The sequence below is a fragment of the Stenella coeruleoalba genome (genome assembly GCF_951394435.1).
Source record: "Stenella coeruleoalba genome assembly, chromosome: X".
Classification (NCBI taxonomy): domain Eukaryota; kingdom Metazoa; phylum Chordata; class Mammalia; order Artiodactyla; family Delphinidae; genus Stenella; species Stenella coeruleoalba.
The window spans coordinates 41,150,453-41,170,335 of NC_137152.1; the positions used below are offsets into that span (position 1 = coordinate 41,150,453).

Below are 19,883 nucleotides of genomic sequence, written 5' to 3' on the forward strand. Positions count from 1 at the left end.
CGCTGATGCCTTATCCAGGCTGGGTGTCCCCAGCATCTTGGGACCTAAATTTGTGTAAGCTGGGGTGCTTCCCAGGCCTGGAGGGTCCCTCCGGCAGGCCCATGGTGCCCCTGTTTTGCATCAGGACCCCCCCCCTCGGATGCTCTGAGCCACCCTCCTCAACCCGGATCTAAAACCCGGGACACAGCTATCAGGCCAGCCTCTCTCTCCACCCCACCCCCTCTTTCTGGCGTCCATCCCCTCCCCAACTCCACCTCTGCTGCTGCCTCTGGCTGTGGACCTGCACCTCTTCCCCATCCCCGACAGGCCTGGGGATCGAGGTGAGCCTGGATGAGAGCTCCCACAACCTGGGGCTCTCCCAGGCCATGGCCCGAGTGCTCCCAGGGAGGAGCCCCAGACCCTGAGCATCTGCTGGAGGCTTGGCAGAGGCCCCGCGGGGACCGTGTCTTCTGAGGACAAAAGGCGGCGGCCAGCGGGCAGACAGGGAGGGGGAAGGGGGGACCGGCAGCCAGGTGGGCAGACGGGTAGCAGGGGCCAGTGCTGGCCCCCCTCCCAGCTTGGCGGTGGCGTGAAGATGGGGGTGGGAGTGTGTAGTTGGGGAAGCACCTGCCTGGACCCCCACCTGCCAGCTAGCTGGGCACCCCAAGGCTGTGTGCTGCCCACCTGGTGTTCCCCAACACCCCCAGCCCTGCCCAGTGCACTCCTTCAGTGCCTGCTTCCCCTGATGTCTGCGATTTAGACCAGCCCGGCTGTATCCACGGCAACAGAAGCAGGAATGTCACTGGCTGCCAGCTCACGGAGGGTCCCACAATGTGGCCTGGGCTGTGATTTATCCTGAGTGAGACAGCTTGAGCCCCCTCCCTCGATTCCAAGACAGCCCTGCTGAGAGAGCCAAGGTAAGTAGTCAGCGTCCCTCCACCGAGGATGGGGGGCTGGGACTTCTGTCTCCCCACACATATTCCAGAGTCTCCATCACTGCCATGCTCTCTGTCTCTCTCTGGTTCTGTTAGTCTCTCTCTCTTTCTACTCCATAACAAGGGCTACTTGGGCACTCAAGCCTGGAGAGTCCTCTAGCCATCCCCATCTTCCTCAATCCCAAATGTCCCGTGAGGAAGGGAACCACCACCTGTTTCCCCGTACAAGGTCTGTTTTTATCATTATGGTCGCATTTGAGCATGAGGCTGTGTTAATATTTCCTTGTGTGCTGTCTGTGGAAGGCATGCCTGGAGCCCGGCTGTGCTTCCCTCATGATGCCTGCACCCTGGGCAGGCTCAGCCTCCTGCAGCTGCCTCCTCTCCCTCTCCCTCCTCCTCCACTCTCCGACAGCTTCCTTGGCCAGCATGCAGGGTGTATGTGTGTCTGCCTGAGTGTGTGAGCTGGCAGGTGAGTAGACGTGACAGAGAAGCTGCTCCCAGCCCAGACCACCCCCCACTCCTTGTTTCCTTCTTTCCTTCCTTCCTTCTTTCCTTCCTTCCTTCCCCTGTCTCTGCCCACAAGTAGCACTGACTTTTGCTCACTCACCAGGGAAGATACTGCTGTGATTTCCAGCAAGGGGGAGGAAGCCACTGTAGGGCTAAAAGGAAGGTGAGGTGGGGGTGGGGAGCACTTCCAGGCCCTAGTCTGCTTGATGCCTTGGTGGAGGCAAGGACCATGCCACACAACATCCTGCAGGGGCCAGACACAACATGGTTGTCCCCACAGTGTGGGCCCCAGCCTTCATCCAAGGCTCTCAGTCTGTTTCGGACTCCCATGTTGTGTCTGGGATTCCCCAGATATTATGGCCTTGTGGTCCCTCTGTCTGAAGAAGCAGGAAAGCCTGGTATATGGAGAACATGGATTCTTCAGGGACACCTCCCTCAACTACTGGCTCTGCAACTTTAGTGAAAGTGTGCTACTTATTGAACCTTAGTTTTCTCATCTGTCAAAGAGACTGGTAACCCTTCCTTCATGGCTGTGTGTAGTGACTAAATGAGTTGGTGCATGTAAGTAAAGGATGTGTATAGAAGTGGCCCTGAAGCAATGTCAGCAAAGCTCATGGTCAATATTGTTGCTGATTGTTCATGATTAATATTGTCATTAATTATTTGGGGGAAGGACTGGCCCCTCTTCTCCAGGTTCTTGGCTGAGATCTGGGGAGGGCAGCAGGTAGGTAAATGGAGGAGGGGAAGGGGAGGCAGGAGCAACTCTGTGTTGTTACTCCTCATTTGTAAGGAGGAATAAGTGGTGGCTGTGGGCAGAGCCTCCTGCCCCCACCCTCCTCCAGGCTCCTTTCCTGCACTTTCCCCTGTCTGTGCACACACACACACAGAGGCTCTAGCCCCCGTGAGCTAGCAGAGGCCTGGCTTGCAGCCTGCAGCATTGCTGACTCTGGTGATATATGCATCTCCCTGTTGAGGGGAGACTTGGCAAGAGTTTGGCCTGTGGTCAGTGGTTGGCAGGGCGTGGGGACAGGGCTGAAGCTTCTGAGATCACAGGGCTTCGGGTGTGGCCCATGCAGCAGCCAGAGCTGTGGGGGACGGGTCCCAGGGAGTCACTAACATAGAGCCTAGGCTGGAGGGACAGTTGGGTCTGCTGGCTGGTTTCTGGGTGTGAGATGTGGTAGAACACTGAGTGAGGGGTCAGTGGCCGGAGGAGAGTCCTCAAGGCCAGGGGAGCATTAGAAAGAGGGGAAACACTGAGGCCCAGAAGACCTCCTCTGTGGGGGCAGGGAGGGGTGGGATATATAGAGTAGGCTTATGGAGTAGACTTTTCTGAAGAAGCATTAGGTGCAGAAGGGAGAGAACCCTACCTGTGGTCCAGAGGCATCTAGGCCTGAGCGTGGGTGTATATGTGCAACTGAAAACATATAGCTGTGTGTGTCTGTCTGTTCATGGGCACTATGAATGTGTATGAGTCTGTGTGTGTTAGCAGGTCACATGATGGTGTGAAAGTGTGTGGGTGTCTGGGTAGGATGGTGTGTGTACAAGGGAGTGGGTATGACTTTGCATGTCTGTGTGGGTGAGCAAATGGGCATGTTGGATCCTGAGCCTCAGTGAGGGTGTGTTTCTCTGAGCCAATAGGCCTGTTGAATGTCTGGCTAAATATATGTATGTTGTATACATTTGTCTTTGAGTGTACATGTCTGATTGTATGTGTATGAGTGTGAGGGTTTCAGAATGCCTGGGTGTACATGTCCTATTAGGTGATTGCCCAGATATATCTGATTGTGTATATTTGTGTATGCCCCTGTGTGCATATGAATACAAGTGCATCTAAATGGTGTGTTTGTAAGTGTAAGGGCATGTGTATGTGTGTATGGCCATGCATGTATGGGAGGGTAAGTGTGGATAGACATGCTTCTGTGTGGGTGTGCCTGTCGTGTATATGTATGAGTAGGCCTGTGTGTGAATGTCTTTGTGGATTCTCCAGCATTTTGAATTATGTCTACGTCTGTGTGTGCATGTTTGAATACATATTGTCTGTAGACAGACCCATGGGTCTACATCTGATTAGGGAAATGTTAGTGTAGATGGTCACACTAGTATAAGGATAACTAATTGTGTGGGTAGGGGAGAGTGTGTGAATGCACATGTTTTGTTCATGAAAGTATGCCTTGTGGTTTGCCTATGTGTGCACATTTGATTATATATATGGGTATGGCTGGGGGGCTGTACACCTTTAAATATATGCACAAAAAGCTGTGTGCATAGGTAAATGGCTGCATTCATGTATATGTCTAGTTGTGTTTCTGGGTACACTGTTGTACCTCTGAGCGTACATCTCTGAGCGTGGTGTGAGTGCATCTCTTAGTGTGAGTGTGCACTCACACTCACTCAGTGTGGTGTGTGCATGAGTAACTACAACTCATAATACTTGGATGCACCTGTCTCATTATGTATTTTGTTTGAATTTCTGAGTGAATGTGAATGTGTGTGTGGAAATGCCTGTGAGTGACTGAGTGAATGTGTGTGTATATGCTAGTATGTGTGAACATCTAGCTGTGTGTGCACTTGAGTGAACATGTCTGTATATTTACCTGTGTATTCACACACATCTAAGTGTATGTGTGTGTAAATATGCCTGGGTGTGTGTCTGTCTGAATGTACAGGTGGTGTCTGAACTGCACCAATTTGTATAGTTCTAATTATTTGCATATGTGTATTTGTATTTATCTACCATTGTTTGTTCTGGAGCATATGTTGTAGAACTGTGTAAGTGAATGTACATACACACCACTCTTGGCCTATAAGTGCGTTTGAGTGTGTGTGTGTGAGGTTGTCTTTGCATGTGTGTGTCTGTAATGAGTGTTAGCAATTCTTCTTGTGCAGATGTACAAGTGTGTGAGAATATGTGACTATTCTTCCATGTGTGCATGAGTCTTCTTTTGTTTGCATATTTTCTCATGGGTGTATGAACATGTGTCAACATAAATGGTGTGCGTAATTGTGTTTTGTAAGTACATTTGTGTCTCCATGTCTGATTCTGTGCATGCAGAAATGAATGAGGTACAAGCCTAAGTTCATGTGAATACGCTTATAGGTGTACATGCCCAGTTGTGTGTATAAGTCTATGTGTGTTAGAATGTCCATGTATGAGTACACCATCTAATTGACAAGCATGTGCACATCTGGGTGTTCATTTGTGTGAGTACATCCTGGTGTGAGTATGTGTGAATATGCTTATGTGGTCATGTCTGGGGCTGTATGTGTATACATTTGGGAGCTCACCTCTGTGTGTCGTGTTTGTTCATTGTCTCACTGGGTGTGATACAGAGTCTGCCTGTCTGTGGACATATGTAAATATGCCTGTGTGTACGCCTGTGTTTGTGAGTGAAAGTATGTCCTTCATGGGCATTATGTCATGTGAGTATATGCTATGCATATATGTCTGTGTTTGAGAATAAATGGATGTGCATATGTGGGACCAAGTGCAGTGTGAGTGTGCACTGCTGTGGATGTGCCTGTTGTAGGGATGAGTGTAGGTATTTGTGCATGTGCCTGTCTCATGGTATGTATGTGAGAGAGGGAGAAAGATTTGGCCTTGGGCTTGTGCAGATAGGCCTTATCATTGATAGGGTGATAAGGGGGGGGTACTTATGAGTCTGTGTGATGCTATGTGTACTCCAGCGTGTATTTATGTGCCTGTCTGAAAGTCAGGTACCCTGCTAGACTATGTCTGGCTCTAATTGTGTAGACATCCTAGATGATGGAAGCCAAAACACTTGAGCAATCCATGACCCCCTTCTGGGGTTTCTCTGGCCTTGACCATGTGCTGGGCTTCTGTGAGGGTCTCAGGAGAATTCCTGTCATCATTCACACTCAAGAAGTAAGAGCCAAAAATGACTGATATCCTACTAGGGAAGGGGGCCTGTGACCTCTTTAGAAAAGGATTTCTTGAAACACAAAGACCTCATTTCCCATCCTCCCCCCACCATCAAAGGCCCAGGACAAAATGGCATTGTATGGTATCAAGGGTTGGTAAATGGTTTTCACACACAACACCCAAGTTGTGCTATCCAGGGAGAAATCTAGATCTAAATGTGTATGTATAAGTGAAAAGTGAAGGTATATTCAGGTAAAGTGGGGTGTGTGTGTGGAGTGGGTGCTATATTTGTTGAGAGAGAAAAAGAGAGAGAGAGAGAGAGAGAGAGAAGGGATCTGGGTTGTGTGTATGTAAGAGAGAGCCTGGGCGTATCTGGGTAGGGTTTGAGTGTGAGACATTTGGGTGTATTTGAGAGGGATGAGTGTGGATGTGGGTGTGTGTGAATGGTGCATTTGTGAGGCACTATGAGACCATTGGCCTATTTCGGTGGAGGATGGTATAAGTAACATTTTGGGTGTGGCTGTGTGGGAATATGTGTGAGGATATATATATTTGAGGGGTATGTAGGTATGCGTGTATCTGGATGGCGCAAGAGAGAGTCGGGGGTTATGTAGATGATGTATGTTTTACAGTGTGGACCTATCTATGTTACGTGTATAAGAGGGAGTGTGGGTATTTCTGGGTAGAGTGAGTGTATGAAGGAGTATGGTGTATTGGGGTGGGGGCATTCAAGTGTGGGTGTATCTGGATGGTGTGTAGGTGGGTGAGAGAACACGTGTATCTAGGCAATATAAGTGTATGATGGAGTTTATCTAGATGGTGTGTGTGTCTGTGTGTGTGTGTGTGTAAGAGAGAGAATTTGGGCACATCTGGGTGAGGGTGGGGTATATGTGAGTGTGTATATAATTGGGAGTATCTGTGGATGCTGTGGGGGGTATATGTGAGTGAGGTGTGTGTGGTGTGTGAGAGAGCATGGGTATACCTGCATGGTGTGCGTGGAGTGTGGGTATTCTGGATGATGGTGATTAAGAGAGAGGGGGGAGCTGGATTGTGTGTATGTATAAGAGAGTGCGTAGGTGTTTCTGAGTGTGGTGGGAGTGTGAGAGCATGAATGTATCCAGTGGGAGAAGTGTGTAGGTGTATCTGGATGGGGTAGAAGTGTTTGGGTTTTATTGGGTCAGGGAGTGAATGTGAGTGTTTTGGTGTGTGGCTGGGTGTATCTGGATGATGTGTGAGAGAATATGGTACATCTGGGCTGTTTGTGAGACAGTGTGTGGGTGTATTTTGGGTGGAGTGTGTTTGAATGTGAGTGCATCTGGATGGTGGGTGGGTGAGAGCACAGGTGTATTTGGGTGGTGGAGTATGTATTAAGGTATATCTGAATGGTGTGTTGTTAGAGCTTTGGGTGCATATCTGGGTATATATGTACTTGGGTATGTGTGTGAGTGTGTGTATAACTGGATGAGGTGTGAGAACGAGAGTTTGGGGGACATTACTGGGTGGGAAGTGTGAGTTTGGAATGTGGGGGCATCTGGGTGGTGTGGAGAGGATGAGAACATTGGATGTGTTTGGGCAGTGGAGTGTCTGGGGAAGTGCACCTGGATGGCATGTATGAAAGTTGGATTATCTGGATGGGATGTGTGTGTGTGAATTTGCAAGTGTATCTAGATGGTAGTGGAGTGTATCTAGATGATGCATATGGGTGTGAATGTATCTCAGTGGTCCACATGGGATGAATCTGGATGTTGTGTGTATGTATGAGAGTGTGGATGTATCTGGCTGGGGCTGTGTGAGTGGGCTCTGTGTGTGTGTGTATGTGTGAGAGAGGCAGAGACAGAGAGACAAAGAAAGAACATGAGAAGTGTGGGCATATATGGATAGGATTTGTTTGTGAGTGGGTGTCTCTGGATTATGTGTATGTGGGTATCTGTTCATGTGGATGTATTTGAATTGGGTGAGTGTGAGTATCTGGGTGGGGTGTAAGTGTAGTGTGTTTGAATGGTGTGTGTGTCATTGTAGGCGTATCTTGATACCACATGTGAAAAAGACTGTAGGTTTGCCTGGGTTGGGTATGAGGGTTCTGGGTTGGGAATGTGTGTGAGTTTGGGTGTATCTGAATGTTGTATGTGAGAGTGTGGGTGTACTGAGTTGGAAGTTTGCTTAAAGTGTGGCTGTACCTGGGTGGAGTGCCTGTGAGTGTAGGTGTATTTGAGGTATGTGTGTATGAGGATGGGTGTGTCTAGATGGGATGTGTGTGAGAGGGTGTGTATCAGTATTGGGTGTGTGTGTGAGAGTGGGTGCATCTGAATAGTGTGTGTGAGAAAGAGAATGTGTACCCACCTGGGCTGGGAAGTGTGGGAGTGGGTATATCTAAGTAGGATGTGTGCGGTTCTCTCTGGATGGTGTATGGGAGGGAGATAGGGTATATCTGGGTGATGTGTGTGCATGTGAATATATGTGGGTAGTGTGTGTGAGAGCATTTGGGTATATCTGGTTGGGGAGAGTATCTGAGAATGTGGGTGCATCTGTATGTGAGTGTGGATTTATTTAGATGGTGTGTAGGTGGTATATGTGGGTGTTTTGTGTGTTTAGTAGTGTGGGTGTGTATTGGTGGGGTGCATGATTGTGGGTGTGTGTATGAATGTGTATATCTTTCCTGGGGCAAGATATACCTCTGCTGGAGTGTCTGTAAATGTGAGCATGTCCATGTTTGTGTATGTTTATGTGTGTAACTGTTTGTACCTGAGCCTGTCAGTACATGGCTTGTGTGTGCATGTGCTTGTGCTAAAGTAGTGTGTATCTGTATATGTGTATGAGGTGAGTGTGTTTCTACATGTGAGTAAGTTGGATCTGTAAGGTCTTGAGCCAGGCTCTGGGTTTACATGCCTTTATTAGCTGTGTGGCTTTGGACAAGTCACCTAACCTCAACTAAGCCCTAGTTTCTTATTTGTAAAGTAGGGGTAATAATACTACCTATCTCATAGAGTGAGAATTGGATGAGTTAATATTCAAAAAGTGCTTTGGACTGTGCCTGGTACATATTGAGTCCTCTGTGCCACATAAGGAGTTACCCAGTACTATAATTGTCACATACGCCTATGTGTAAGTGACAGTATGTGTCTATCTGCAAGTGTGAACGGGGTAGTTTCTATGTGTGTATTTGCCACATTATCAGTATCCACATGTATGTGTGAGAGAATGAGCAGATTGTGGGTGTATGTGAGGGTGTGTTTATACATAAAAGTGGGTTTGTACTTATATGTGTCCCAGTGTGTATGTAAAACCATGGGTGTATGAGGATGGAAGTGTGGGTCTAGGAGGTTGATGGAAGAGGTTTGGCCCTGTGTGTATGCTTCCCAGCATACACACATCTGAGTGTATGAGTGCATATACCTGTATCTGTGGTAGTGCGCAGTGCGTTTTTATCTGAATATGTAAACGGGTTTATAGTGGTCAGGATGTAAATGTGTGCATGTTGTGAGTGTCTATAAATGTAAGAAGGTTGGTGTTCAGGTTTATATGTGATGATGTAGGTGGATGCGTGTGTGTGTAGAGGATTTAGGCCTATATGGCCATGTACTAGGATGTGTGTATCTGTGTCATGTGAATGTATGTGTAGGTGTGAATGAGTGTGTCTGTCTGTGTTTATAAGCAGCAGTAGCTATATGGGTGTGTATGTGTGAGCCTGCATTGCTTCACCTGCCTACCTGCCTCTGTGTGTAGCCTGAGCCATGCCTGCCTCAGTGAGCCTGAGCCATGTGTCTGTATGGGCGAGCAAGTCTGTACTGTGTGTATATGTATGTGTGCTAGGGCAGGGTACATATAAGATGGTAGGTTTTAATCTCTTAGTGTAAGAACCTGGGGTGGGGAAGGGCCTGGATCTGTAGGATGTGAGCTGCACTTGCCCTGTGACTGAATGTCAAGTTCTTACATCTGTGCATACATGACTGTGTCTGAAAGCATATAGGTCCATACGATTTGGTCTGTAGGTGTATGTGTGTGCACGTGCCCATGTGAATGGCAAATGTATCGGTGCCTAGGCCTGTATTTCTATAGAAGTGTGGTTATATGTGTGTGTGTGTGTTATATAAATCTTTGCATGATTTGCTGGTAAGTGGGCACCTACACACATGCCTCTTTCTGTGTAGAGGAGGAGGTGTGTGTGTGAGCATCTGACTGCACCTATCAGCTGGGGTAAGTCTGGATGTGTGTGTAAATTTGAATCTCCATGTACACCTATGCCTGTGTGCTGTGTATCTGTTCATGTGTGCAAGTGTCCACGCAATACGACTAGCTGTGAATGTGTCAGGCACACAGAGAAGGTGAAATATTTGTATGGCACACTGTAGTAAACTTAAGAGGATGTAGGGCTACTGGGGTTTGGTGAAAAGAAATTCCTTACATTTTCTTTATATTATAAAAATTGTGGTAAGAAAAATTAAAATGCCAAGTTTGAGGAGAGTTATTTAATATTGAATTTGTATGCAACTTTCAAATGAAATCTTTTCCAAATATTTTCATAGTACACTTGAGCTCACTTCTGTAAACATAACTTTTTAATTCACTCGTGCAAATCTGTAGTGGTCAACATTCGTGCCCACTTCTTCTGCATCTTTGGTCATGACTGTCTTGGTTTATTTTATGGTCATTTTCATCATGATTTGGTAAATCACTTGGTGCCGAGCGTAGATCCCTTATGCCAAGTTGTTGTGTTTCTTGGTAAAAACCCAAACAGAACAAATGAAGCAAATAACCATTGGTACTTTTGACACGGATATAAACTTCTATTGTGGCCTGCCTCTTCTTGATCTTGGAAGGCATGTTGTTGAAGGTAAGACCCATTCCATGGAGGTTGTTTAGGCATAGTTTGCCCTAATGTCCTCATAATTAGCTTGAATGTATGAATGTAGCAGCATGGTTGTGCAGGTCAGCAAAACTCACCTCAAAAGCATGAGCTTTGGGGTCATCAGGTATCATTTTGGTTTCTCTGAAGCATCAGGTGCAGTTTCTTGTGTTGAATATGGCTGGTGCTTTCACACCATACCAACCTTTCTTAACAAATGGAACAACTGCTTGTTCGTGCCTCCCTTTTTCACCTCCCTTTTATAACTCACTTGTTCTTGCTATGCCCAGGCAGAGACCCAGCTTTTATGCTCAGAATAGCTACATACTCTCTTCTGTCTCTTGGTAGTCACCATCAACAGGAAACCATTTGCCTAAGTGGCAGCAAATGGTCAAAGGGTATTTTTTAATTTATTAAAACTCTTTTCTCATCAATAATCTATAATTCTTAGTCTTTGAATTTCGTACTTCAAAGGTGAGATCCTTCTTTAAATCTAACACCTCTTTCTTTTCTTTCAGTCAAATGTGATCTTGAAATTTCTTGTAACAAATGCTCATGAATTTTGGATCCAACAGAAAATTTTCATTTTGAGTATTTAAAAATAATGATGAAGTTTTCCCCTAAGTAGACCTTGTTCTATTCATCCTAGTAAATCTTCTTTAGTATTTAACTTATAATGCTAACTAAACATCACCCAAGGAACCGTACTTGACCTGATTTCTTCTAAGTTGAAGTTTGGCTTCAAATCCATAAACCTTGCTGGTATACTTTCATGTATCTTTGAGTGTCGAAAATTTTTGATGTAATTTTATTCATGTGCTCAAAGAGCCATGTGTTGAAGCCAGTAAGCATCAAATCTGCAAAGTGAGAGTCATTCACAGAGGAATGCTGTAATTTTTCTTTTAGCTCATAAATCCATTATAAACTCTACACACTTAGGCTTAAAACAATAGAGAAGGGTGTACTGATTCCAGTGCTTCACAGAAAGCTGACAAGTGGGTGGGTAGTGCCTTGGATCTAATTAAATTCACCTGGCATCATTTACTGTGGAAGTTAGACCTTCAGGCAAACTTTTATAGGTTAAGGCTCCTCAGTGGATGACTCTCAGCATTTTCAGAACAAATTCCAGCTGTAAACTTCCTGCCATCACAACAGCAGCGTCAGTCCACAGATTTATGCAGAGTTTCCACAATATTTCAAAATATTTATGTATCACTTTGAGTATTTCAACCTTAGTTTATTTTGGTGCTTCTGGCATTTCTCTTCAGGCTTTCTGACTAGTACTATAAACCAAGCACAGTTAATCAACATCCTGAGATACATCAATAGAAAATGAAAACCCCTTTGATTCAGCAATCTTCTGGGTTAGTGTTATCTCGATGTCCTTTGACCTGTCACCAGTGTATCTCCTAACAGAAATAATTGAAAGTGGCCCCTGTCCTATTTCTTCTACCTTGTTGGTCTCAAATACAGTGTGGACATTTTCCTGGCAGACTGCTAACATATGAGATTCTACTGGGCGGGCATCTTAGCTTTACTTGTTAATTGTATAACCCTGTTACTAGCTGGTTGAACTCCATCTAAGAATGTTCTAACTCATCTCAAAAAAGAGCCCAGTTTCTTAATTTGTTCTTCCAGATGCTTCAAAAAGTCCAAATCTTTCTCTGTGTGATAGAGTGTTTTGTGGTCAGTTGACCAACATAGCCTACTGCGAAGGTTTCTGTTGATAACTTTTCCACACAAATTGGACATTTAGGTTGAGGAAAAGAGGGCTAACTGGGCAGCTGAACTCAAATTTGAGACAATCCTCATTAAATTGCTTAAATTAGGAACATCCTGGATTATTTTGGAGGGGAGACTACTGTGTTTGTCTTATGAGTCTCTTGATTTTCCAGCTTTAATCAAAAAGTCCAATTTGATGGGGAAAGAAATATCTTAAGAATTAAATCTACGTGAATATAAAGTATTGAAGGGGTCAGCAGACTGACCCTTTGTGTGACCCTTTGTGACTTCTGAAAACTGATTTTTTCCAAAAATCAAGTTTTAGGTCTTCTGCATTTTTAAGCAGCACTCTGAGACAAACCCAGAAAGGCCTAGAGTTCCCTTTAATGAATCAATTCAATTCAACTATAGTCAGGCTGCACTCATTTACTGACAAATATTTTACCTAAAAACAAAAGATAATAATTAATTATGAAATTAATTATGAAATGTTCTAGAAGAAAACTTTTTTAATAAAGAAGCAACAATCAAGGAAATTAACAAAATTGTTATATTCTCTTTAGGAACACCTAATTCTATATAATAGTAATAACTGCTACAATCATACAGCCCTTCTATTTTCATAGAAAAAATTGTGGAAAAATAAGAATGAGATCAAATTAAAAGAAAAACAAACATTGTACATATATGGGCAAAGCCAAAAAACCTCACTGATGATGAACAACCAGTGGCAACCAAAGTAATAAATCTGACTATCTGGGATGTTTCGACAGGAAGCAATCCAGACATTTACAACCTCCCTTCTCACATGGTCCCCTCAAGCCCCCTCTTGCTCCAGCCCCAGACAGCTCTGCCAATGTTTCCACCTGTGCATTCTGGAGTTGGCTGCTCTGTGCACTTGCACGGGTTTGTCTCTGGGTGTATACCTGTTGCAGGCTGTATATGTCAAGTAAGTATCTGGTTTGTGAGCAAGTTTGTGTGTGTATAGACGTCTGTGTGTGAGAGTGTATCTGTATACACTATATCTGGCTTTTTTCTTTGTGTTTGCTTGTGCTTGCATATTTCTAAGGGGTGTGTGTGTGTGTCTGTGTTGGAGCTGGTCTACTTCTCTGCATGAGTGAGCGTGTACATGTATGGGCATCTGTGTATACCTGTGCTAGAGTGTACACATCTGTGTTGGTGAGTGTGCCTAATCTATGTGAGAGGTTTCGGATCAGTTGGTCTCTGTATGTTAGAGTGTGTTAGAGTATGTACATGTGTGATATGTGAGCAGTTTTTTACTTGTCTGTTTTTTCTGTGGGTATCTGAGGGGCAGTCTGTATATACATATGTGTGGCAGGGTTCAAGTGCATGTGAGCATGCTGGCATATGTAAGTGACTGAGTGTTAACATGTGTAACCATGTTTGTATATGTGATGACATAGGTATGCCACTGTTTTCTTGCAACTGTGTTGCAAGAGTTTAAATACGTGAGAGGATTTGAATCATCAGGTACACTGGGACAAAGGGTATATATGAGTCTACATGTGAGTGACAATGAGTAGGTTTGTGTGTGTGTATCTGTCACAATTTGAAAGTTTGTGTGTATGTTAAGGGAGTTATAATTGTGGGTTTGTGGGCCACTGCACGTGTGTGTGTGTCTGAGTGTGTCTGCATATTAGCAATTCTCAGCTCTCTCATACCCAACACCCTCTTTTATGTAACATATTTTGTAACACCCCTTTACTATTTGGACATGAAGTTCTTAGATAATACAATCTCTCTGCATATATAATTTCAAAAGAAAATTCATATAGTTATGTTATACAATAGCCACATTATATTAACTCTAATATAAATAAATAAGAAATAAAAGTGACTTATAAGAAAATAATTTGCATTTCAATATGGAAATGCTTGGGCATGACACTCCCCAGGAGATTCAGTGAATTAGAAGCTTGTAACATCTTATGATGAGTAAACGTGGATTTAGGAGAAGGGGAAAAATCAGAAGCTGCCCCTTGTACGAAGTGCAGGCAAATGACAGGCAAAGGCCTAGGGGTGAGAGTTTCTGAAATACTGAACAGCTCAAGGAAAGTGCTCTACAAAACAAAGTACAGTCTCTAGACTTACATGGCAGCCACATTCCTGGATAATTCAGGGTATATTAAATCAAAGGAACAACTGTGTTTAACTGTGAAATAGAGTTAGATTCTAGGTTCAGTTCATTCCAAGTCCAAAATCCTATGGGTTGAGGGACATATGTTGGCTGTGTGGGACTGCCCCGCAGGTCACTGAATGGCCAGCATCCTTGCCCAGGACCCCAAATGTTAGAAGGACACACCCAGCACTGTGGCAACCAAAAATGCTCCTATAAATTTCCAAAATGTCCCCTAGGGGGCAGTAATGCCTTTGTTGAGGACAAAGCACTGGTGTTTAAGCAGGGTACACTGTGCCTGTGTGAATGAGGACGCATACACGATATACCGTGTGTGTGTGTGTGTGTGTGTGTGTGTGTGTGTGTGTGTGTGTATGAGTGCCGTGTGTGCACACCAGTGCCCCTGTGTGTGAGCTGGTTGCTGTCTATGGGTCTCTATAGGAGTAGCCTATGTGTTTGTGAGTGTGTGTGTAGGTGTCTGTGTATCTCTAAGGGCATCTGAGCACGACCAGGTGTGTACATGTTATGTGTATGCACATACACCCTTAGTTTTGGATGGTTCCAGGCTGTGGCTGCCAGTCTATGCTTAGAAGAACACTCTCCTCACTTTTTATATAATCACCCCAGCTTTCCAGGCAACACCAGAGTTTTGTTTGTTTGCTTCTATTATTTTATGGGTTTTTGTTTTGTTTGTTTTGTTTTAGTGTTTGTTTTTGTTTTCACTGGGACTTGGCTACACATTATCCACCTTCTTGGTCTTAGTGTGTCTCTCTGTGTCTCCCTCTCTGTCTCCATCTTTATTTCTGCCTCTCTCTGTCTCTGTCTCTGCCTCTGTGTCCGTCCCCTCTTTATCTGTCTCTCATTCCCCGTCCCTGTCTATTTCTCTATATCTTTCTCTCTTTATTTCCTGGCATTATCCCTTTCCTTCTATCTCTCTGTCTCTGTCTCCCTCCCTCCTTCCCTCTCTCCCTCTGTCTCTATTTTTTCTGTCTCTATTTTTTCTCTCTATTTTTCCCCTTTCTGTCTCTATTTCTCTCCCTTGTCTGTCTCTTGCACTTTCTCTGTTTCTGTGTGTCTGTCTCTCTCTTTTTTCTCACTTTATCTCTTCTTCCTCTTTCTGTCTCTATTTCTATCTCCTCTTCTCTGTGTAAGGCTCTCTCCTTTCTCTGTGTATTTGTCCCACCCCTTCCCTCCCTCCCTCCTATGTCTCCATCTGTCTGTCTGTCTGTCTGTCTCTCTCTCTCTGCTCCTCTCTCCTTCTTTGTCACTCATGTGTCTCTCTGACTCTGTCTTACATTCAGTCTCTGTCTCTATCACTTCCTCCCTGCCTCTCCTGAAGGCTAAGAAGTGCGTGTGTGTGTGTGTGTGTGTGTGTGTGTGTGTGTGTGTATTTACACACACCCAGCTATCGGCTGGTCCACAGTTGTGTGGGAGCTATGAGGCCTTGAGGGGCCGAAGGGGCCCACCAACTCCGCTTCTCTCAAGCCCCTGCCCTAGCACCTTCTCTTGGCCCACTGGCACCAGCTCTGAGACTTTGGGGTACCATCAAAGTCTGGCCCCAGATGGCTGTGGCAGGCCATGTTGGGTTGAACTGGGAAACAGTGCAGAGGGGAGCCGTTTTCCTGGGAGGGAGGAGGTAGAAAGACATCCACTCAAGCCCCACTTCCCCCAACTTCAAGCCCATCCCAGTCCCAGCAGGAGTTCTGAGCTTCTCCAGCTTCTGCCTTGCTGCCTCTCCTCAGGGAACTGCCCTGCTACCTTGTCACACCCCACACCCAGCCCGCACACACTAGGAGCTCTCCTGCTTCCCCCCAGGTTTTGCCTGTGCTGTCCCATTCACTCACTGCCCAGACAGCTCTCTCAGCAAATCCCACCTGGAAGCCTCCAGGCAGCCCTCCCTGAGCCACCAGCCCCTCTAGTCCCTCAACCAATTGATTTGACAGCTTTTGACTGAGGGCCTACCATGGGCTGTGCACTGCTCTTCTAGAGGAGAGTGTGTGAGTCGATAATCCCTACCCTTGTGGAGCTTTCCTTCTAATAGGGAGAGGCAGGCAATAAACCAAAAATTTAAAGTAAATATTTTATAATAACTATAAATGGAGTATAACCTTTAAAATTGTGAATCACTGTGTTGTCCATCTGTAACTTATATAATACCATACATGAACTATATATCAATATTAATTAATTAATTAAAACAACTATTTTAAAAGTAAATTATATAGTACATTAGAAGAGAGAAATTCTAGGAAGAGAAGCAAAGCAAGGCAAGAGGCACGGGGGTGCTGTTATTCCTTACCTGGATTACTGCAAGAGCCTCCTAAGTAGTCTCCCTACTTCCACCTTTGCCTCACATGATCTGTGCTCCTCACCGCAGCAAGCAGGATCCCATTCAATCCTGAGTCATATCACATCTCGCCTCTGTTCAAAACCGTCCCACAGCTTCCATCTCACTAAGAGTAAAAGTCACAGTCCTCACCATGGCCTATGTGATCTGGCCTCACCACCTTTCTGACCTCACCTCTTACCACTTTCCCCTCACTCACTGTGTTCCACCCTCTTCTTTGCTCTTCCTCGAATGTACCACATGCAGTCTCACCTCAGGGCCTTTTCTCTAGCTGTTCCCTCTGCCTGGACTTCTCTTCCCCCAGATGACCACATGGCTCACTCTCTCACCTCCTTCATGTCTTTGCTCAGATGACACCTCCTCCATGAAGCCTTCCCTGTCCACCTCATCTAAAACTGCACTTCTCCCACCCTTAGCACTTCCTATCCCCCTTCCATCCTTTATTTTTATTTTTAGGAACCTATCATCATTTGACCTAGTATACTTCACCTATGTATCTTCTTTATTGTCTAGAATATCAGCTTCACAAGGGCAGGGATCTTTGTCAGTTTATTTCACAGCTGTATCACCAGTGCCTGGCATGCAGTATATGCTCAATAAATAGTTTTTCAACAAATGAATACACACAAGCATACCTAAGTCTTTATATTCACATATACTCTCCACCTCACTTAAAGTAAAAACCCAAGTCCTTGTCATGGCCCACAGCCCTGCACGATCTGGCCCCAGACCCCTCTGTGAATTCACCTTCCACTGTCTCTCTTGCCACCCTGTTCCAGCCACACTGGTCTTCCCATTGTTCCACGAGCATGCTAAGCACATGCTTGGTTATGAATAAAGAAACCTATTTAATGAGTGGCTACCAGCATTAACCAAAAAAATCTGTGAAACAGAATAGAAACTAGGTACATTATACATAGGATCTGTACTGTTTTGTGAAACTTTTGGTTCAGCTCTATGTACACATGCTTGTATGTGTACCAGGCTGTGATGTAAAATGTATTTCTTACTATGGGTGGCAGTTTAAAAAGTTTGAAGAACACAAACTTTGGGCTTTGCAAAGGGAGAGAAGAGCTGCATCAACATCCCCATCCCACAGACCCACCAGTGGAGGAAACAGATAACCGAGGACATCCAGAGAGACGAAGCACCTCCTCACCCAGCAAGGAGGGAGAAGGAGCAGCAGTGGGCCAGGGGCAGGGCCTGACACCAGCCGGGGAATAAGTGGGGAGGCCACCTAGACATACTAACACTGCCCTTTCTGTTTCTTCCTCACTTTTCCTTTCCACCTGTTTCTCACTGTCTCTTTTTCTTGTGTTTCTCTCCCTCCCTCCCTACGCCCTCCTTCTTTCCCCCACTTCCTGTCTCTCTGGTTCTGTCTCTCTCCCTGTCTCTTCTCACTCTTTCTCATCCCCTCCATTTCTGTCTCAATTTGTGTCCATTTTCTATCTCTTTGTTCTCTCCTTTCTCACTCTCTCTGTGCCCCTGTGTGTGTTTTCTCTCTGTCTCTTTCCTGCCCTCATATCTCTGTCTCTCTGTGTCTGTGTCCTCATTTGCAGGTGCAGCCCAGCAGGACAACTGATGGAGTCCCCCGGGGCCCATCGAGCACCGGACTGGCTGACCCCATAGGGTTGGGAGCAGCCCCTGCCCCTCAGTATGGCCAACACCACTGGAGAGCCCGAGGAGGTGAGCGGCGCACTGTCTCCACCATCAGCATCGGCTTACGTGAAGCTGGTGCTGCTGGGACTGATCATGTGCGTGAGCCTGGCGGGCAATGCCATCTTGTCCCTGCTGGTGCTCAAGGAGCGTGCCCTGCACAAGGCTCCTTACTACTTTCTGTTGGACCTGTGCCTGGCTGATGGCATACGCTCTGCCGTCTGCTTCCCCTTTGTGCTGGCTTCTGTGCGCCACGGCTCCTCATGGACCTTCAGTGCGCTCAGCTGCAAGATTGTGGCCTTTATGGCTGTGCTCTTTTGCTTCCATGCGGCCTTCATGCTGTTCTGCATCAGCGTCACACGCTACATGGCCATCGCCCACCACCGCTTCTACGCCAAGCGCATGACACTCTGGACATGCACAGCTGTCATCTGCATGGCCTGGACCCTGTCTGTGGCCATGGCCTTCCCACCTGTCTTCGACGTGGGCACCTACAAGTTCATCCGTGAGGAGGACCAGTGCATCTTTGAGCATCGCTACTTCAAGGCCAATGACACGCTGGGCTTCATGCTTATGTTGGCTGTGCTCATGGCAGCCACACATGCTGTCTATGGCAAGCTGCTCCTCTTCGAGTATCGTCACCGCAAGATGAAGCCCGTGCAGATGGTGCCAGCCATCAGCCAGAACTGGACATTCCATGGTCCTGGGGCCACCGGCCAGGCTGCTGCCAACTGGATCGCTGGCTTTGGCCGTGGGCCCATGCCACCAACCCTGCTGGGTATCCGGCAGAATGGGCATGCAGCCAGCCGGCGGCTGCTGGGCATGGACGAGGTCAAGGGTGAAAAGCAGCTGGGCCGTATGTTCTACGCAATCACACTGCTCTTCCTGCTACTCTGGTCACCCTACATTGTGGCCTGCTACTGGCGAGTGTTTGTGAAAGCCTGTGCCGTGCCCCACCGTTACCTGGCCACCGCTGTTTGGATGAGCTTCGCCCAGGCTGCCGTCAACCCGATCGTCTGCTTCCTGCTCAACAAGGACCTCAAGAAGTGCCTGAGGACTCATGCCCCCTGCTGGGGCACAGGAGATGCCCCGGCGCCTAGAGAACCCTACTGTGTCATGTGAAGCAGGCTGGTAGGCAGACAGGCAGGGAGAAAGTCAGGGCCACCATGATGGGGCCAACAGAAGGGGAGAGGTGGGGCTCCATAACAGGAGCCTTTCTTTCTGAGCTCCAGCCCCAGCCCCTCGAACCACCTGGAATCTAGGTACCTTTGTCAGCACCTCCCCAGGGTTGGGGACTGGGTGGGGGACTAGGAAAGAGGCATTTCTAGTTCTGTGGGGCCCGTCTCTGCCACCTCCTTCTCCACTTCTACAATCTCTCTCTCTCTCTCTCTCTCTCTCTCTCTCTCTCTCACTCTCTCTCTCTCTCTCTCTCTCTCTCTCTCTCTCTCACACACACACACACACACACACACACACACACACACACACACACACAGAAGTGACAATTCAGAAAAAAAAACTGAAAATGCAGGTTTTTCTACTCACAGCTGAGGAGACAGGCTTTCTTGCTTTAATGTCTCTCCTCTGACATTGTCCAGAAGGGGGAAATTTGTCCTGTAAAATAGACTTCCAGAGTCCTTATTGTCCCCTCTGCTCCCACGTACCCTCCCCTTCCAAGTCCTTTAGCAAGGCCTGGATGTTTAGAGAGAAATTGATCTGCTGACAAGAGGGACCGAAGGGGCTGCTGGGTTCCCAGGGAGCAAGGAATGTTTAATTGCTATGTTGTGTGCAATGTTGTTTTAGGCTAACCCTGGTCCCAAGCCCGGTCTTTTCTCCATCCCCGCCATGTCCAGACCTCCCAAGTGTTTCTTGAGCAT

At 46.4% G+C, this 19,883-nt stretch overlaps 1 protein-coding gene across 1 annotated transcript; it reads left to right on the top strand.

Moving 5' to 3' along the window:
• The first annotated feature begins 844 nt into the window (after positions 1-844).
• On the top strand, positions 845-19,493 carry GPR173 (G protein-coupled receptor 173). Its single transcript, XM_079910915.1, has 2 exons — positions 845-896; positions 17,910-19,493. Exon 2 carries the CDS (start codon positions 18,007-18,009, stop codon positions 19,126-19,128), a length of 1,122 nt encoding a protein of 373 aa, XP_079767041.1. The 5' UTR covers positions 845-896; positions 17,910-18,006; the 3' UTR covers positions 19,129-19,493.
• Positions 19,494-19,883: the final 390 nt, after the last annotated feature.

What these genes read in the sequence shown, in the direction of transcription:
- GPR173 (XM_079910915.1), top strand. Translation starts at nt 18,007, where the DNA reads ATGGCCAACACCACTGGAGAGCCCGAGGAGGTGAGCGGCGCACTGTCT.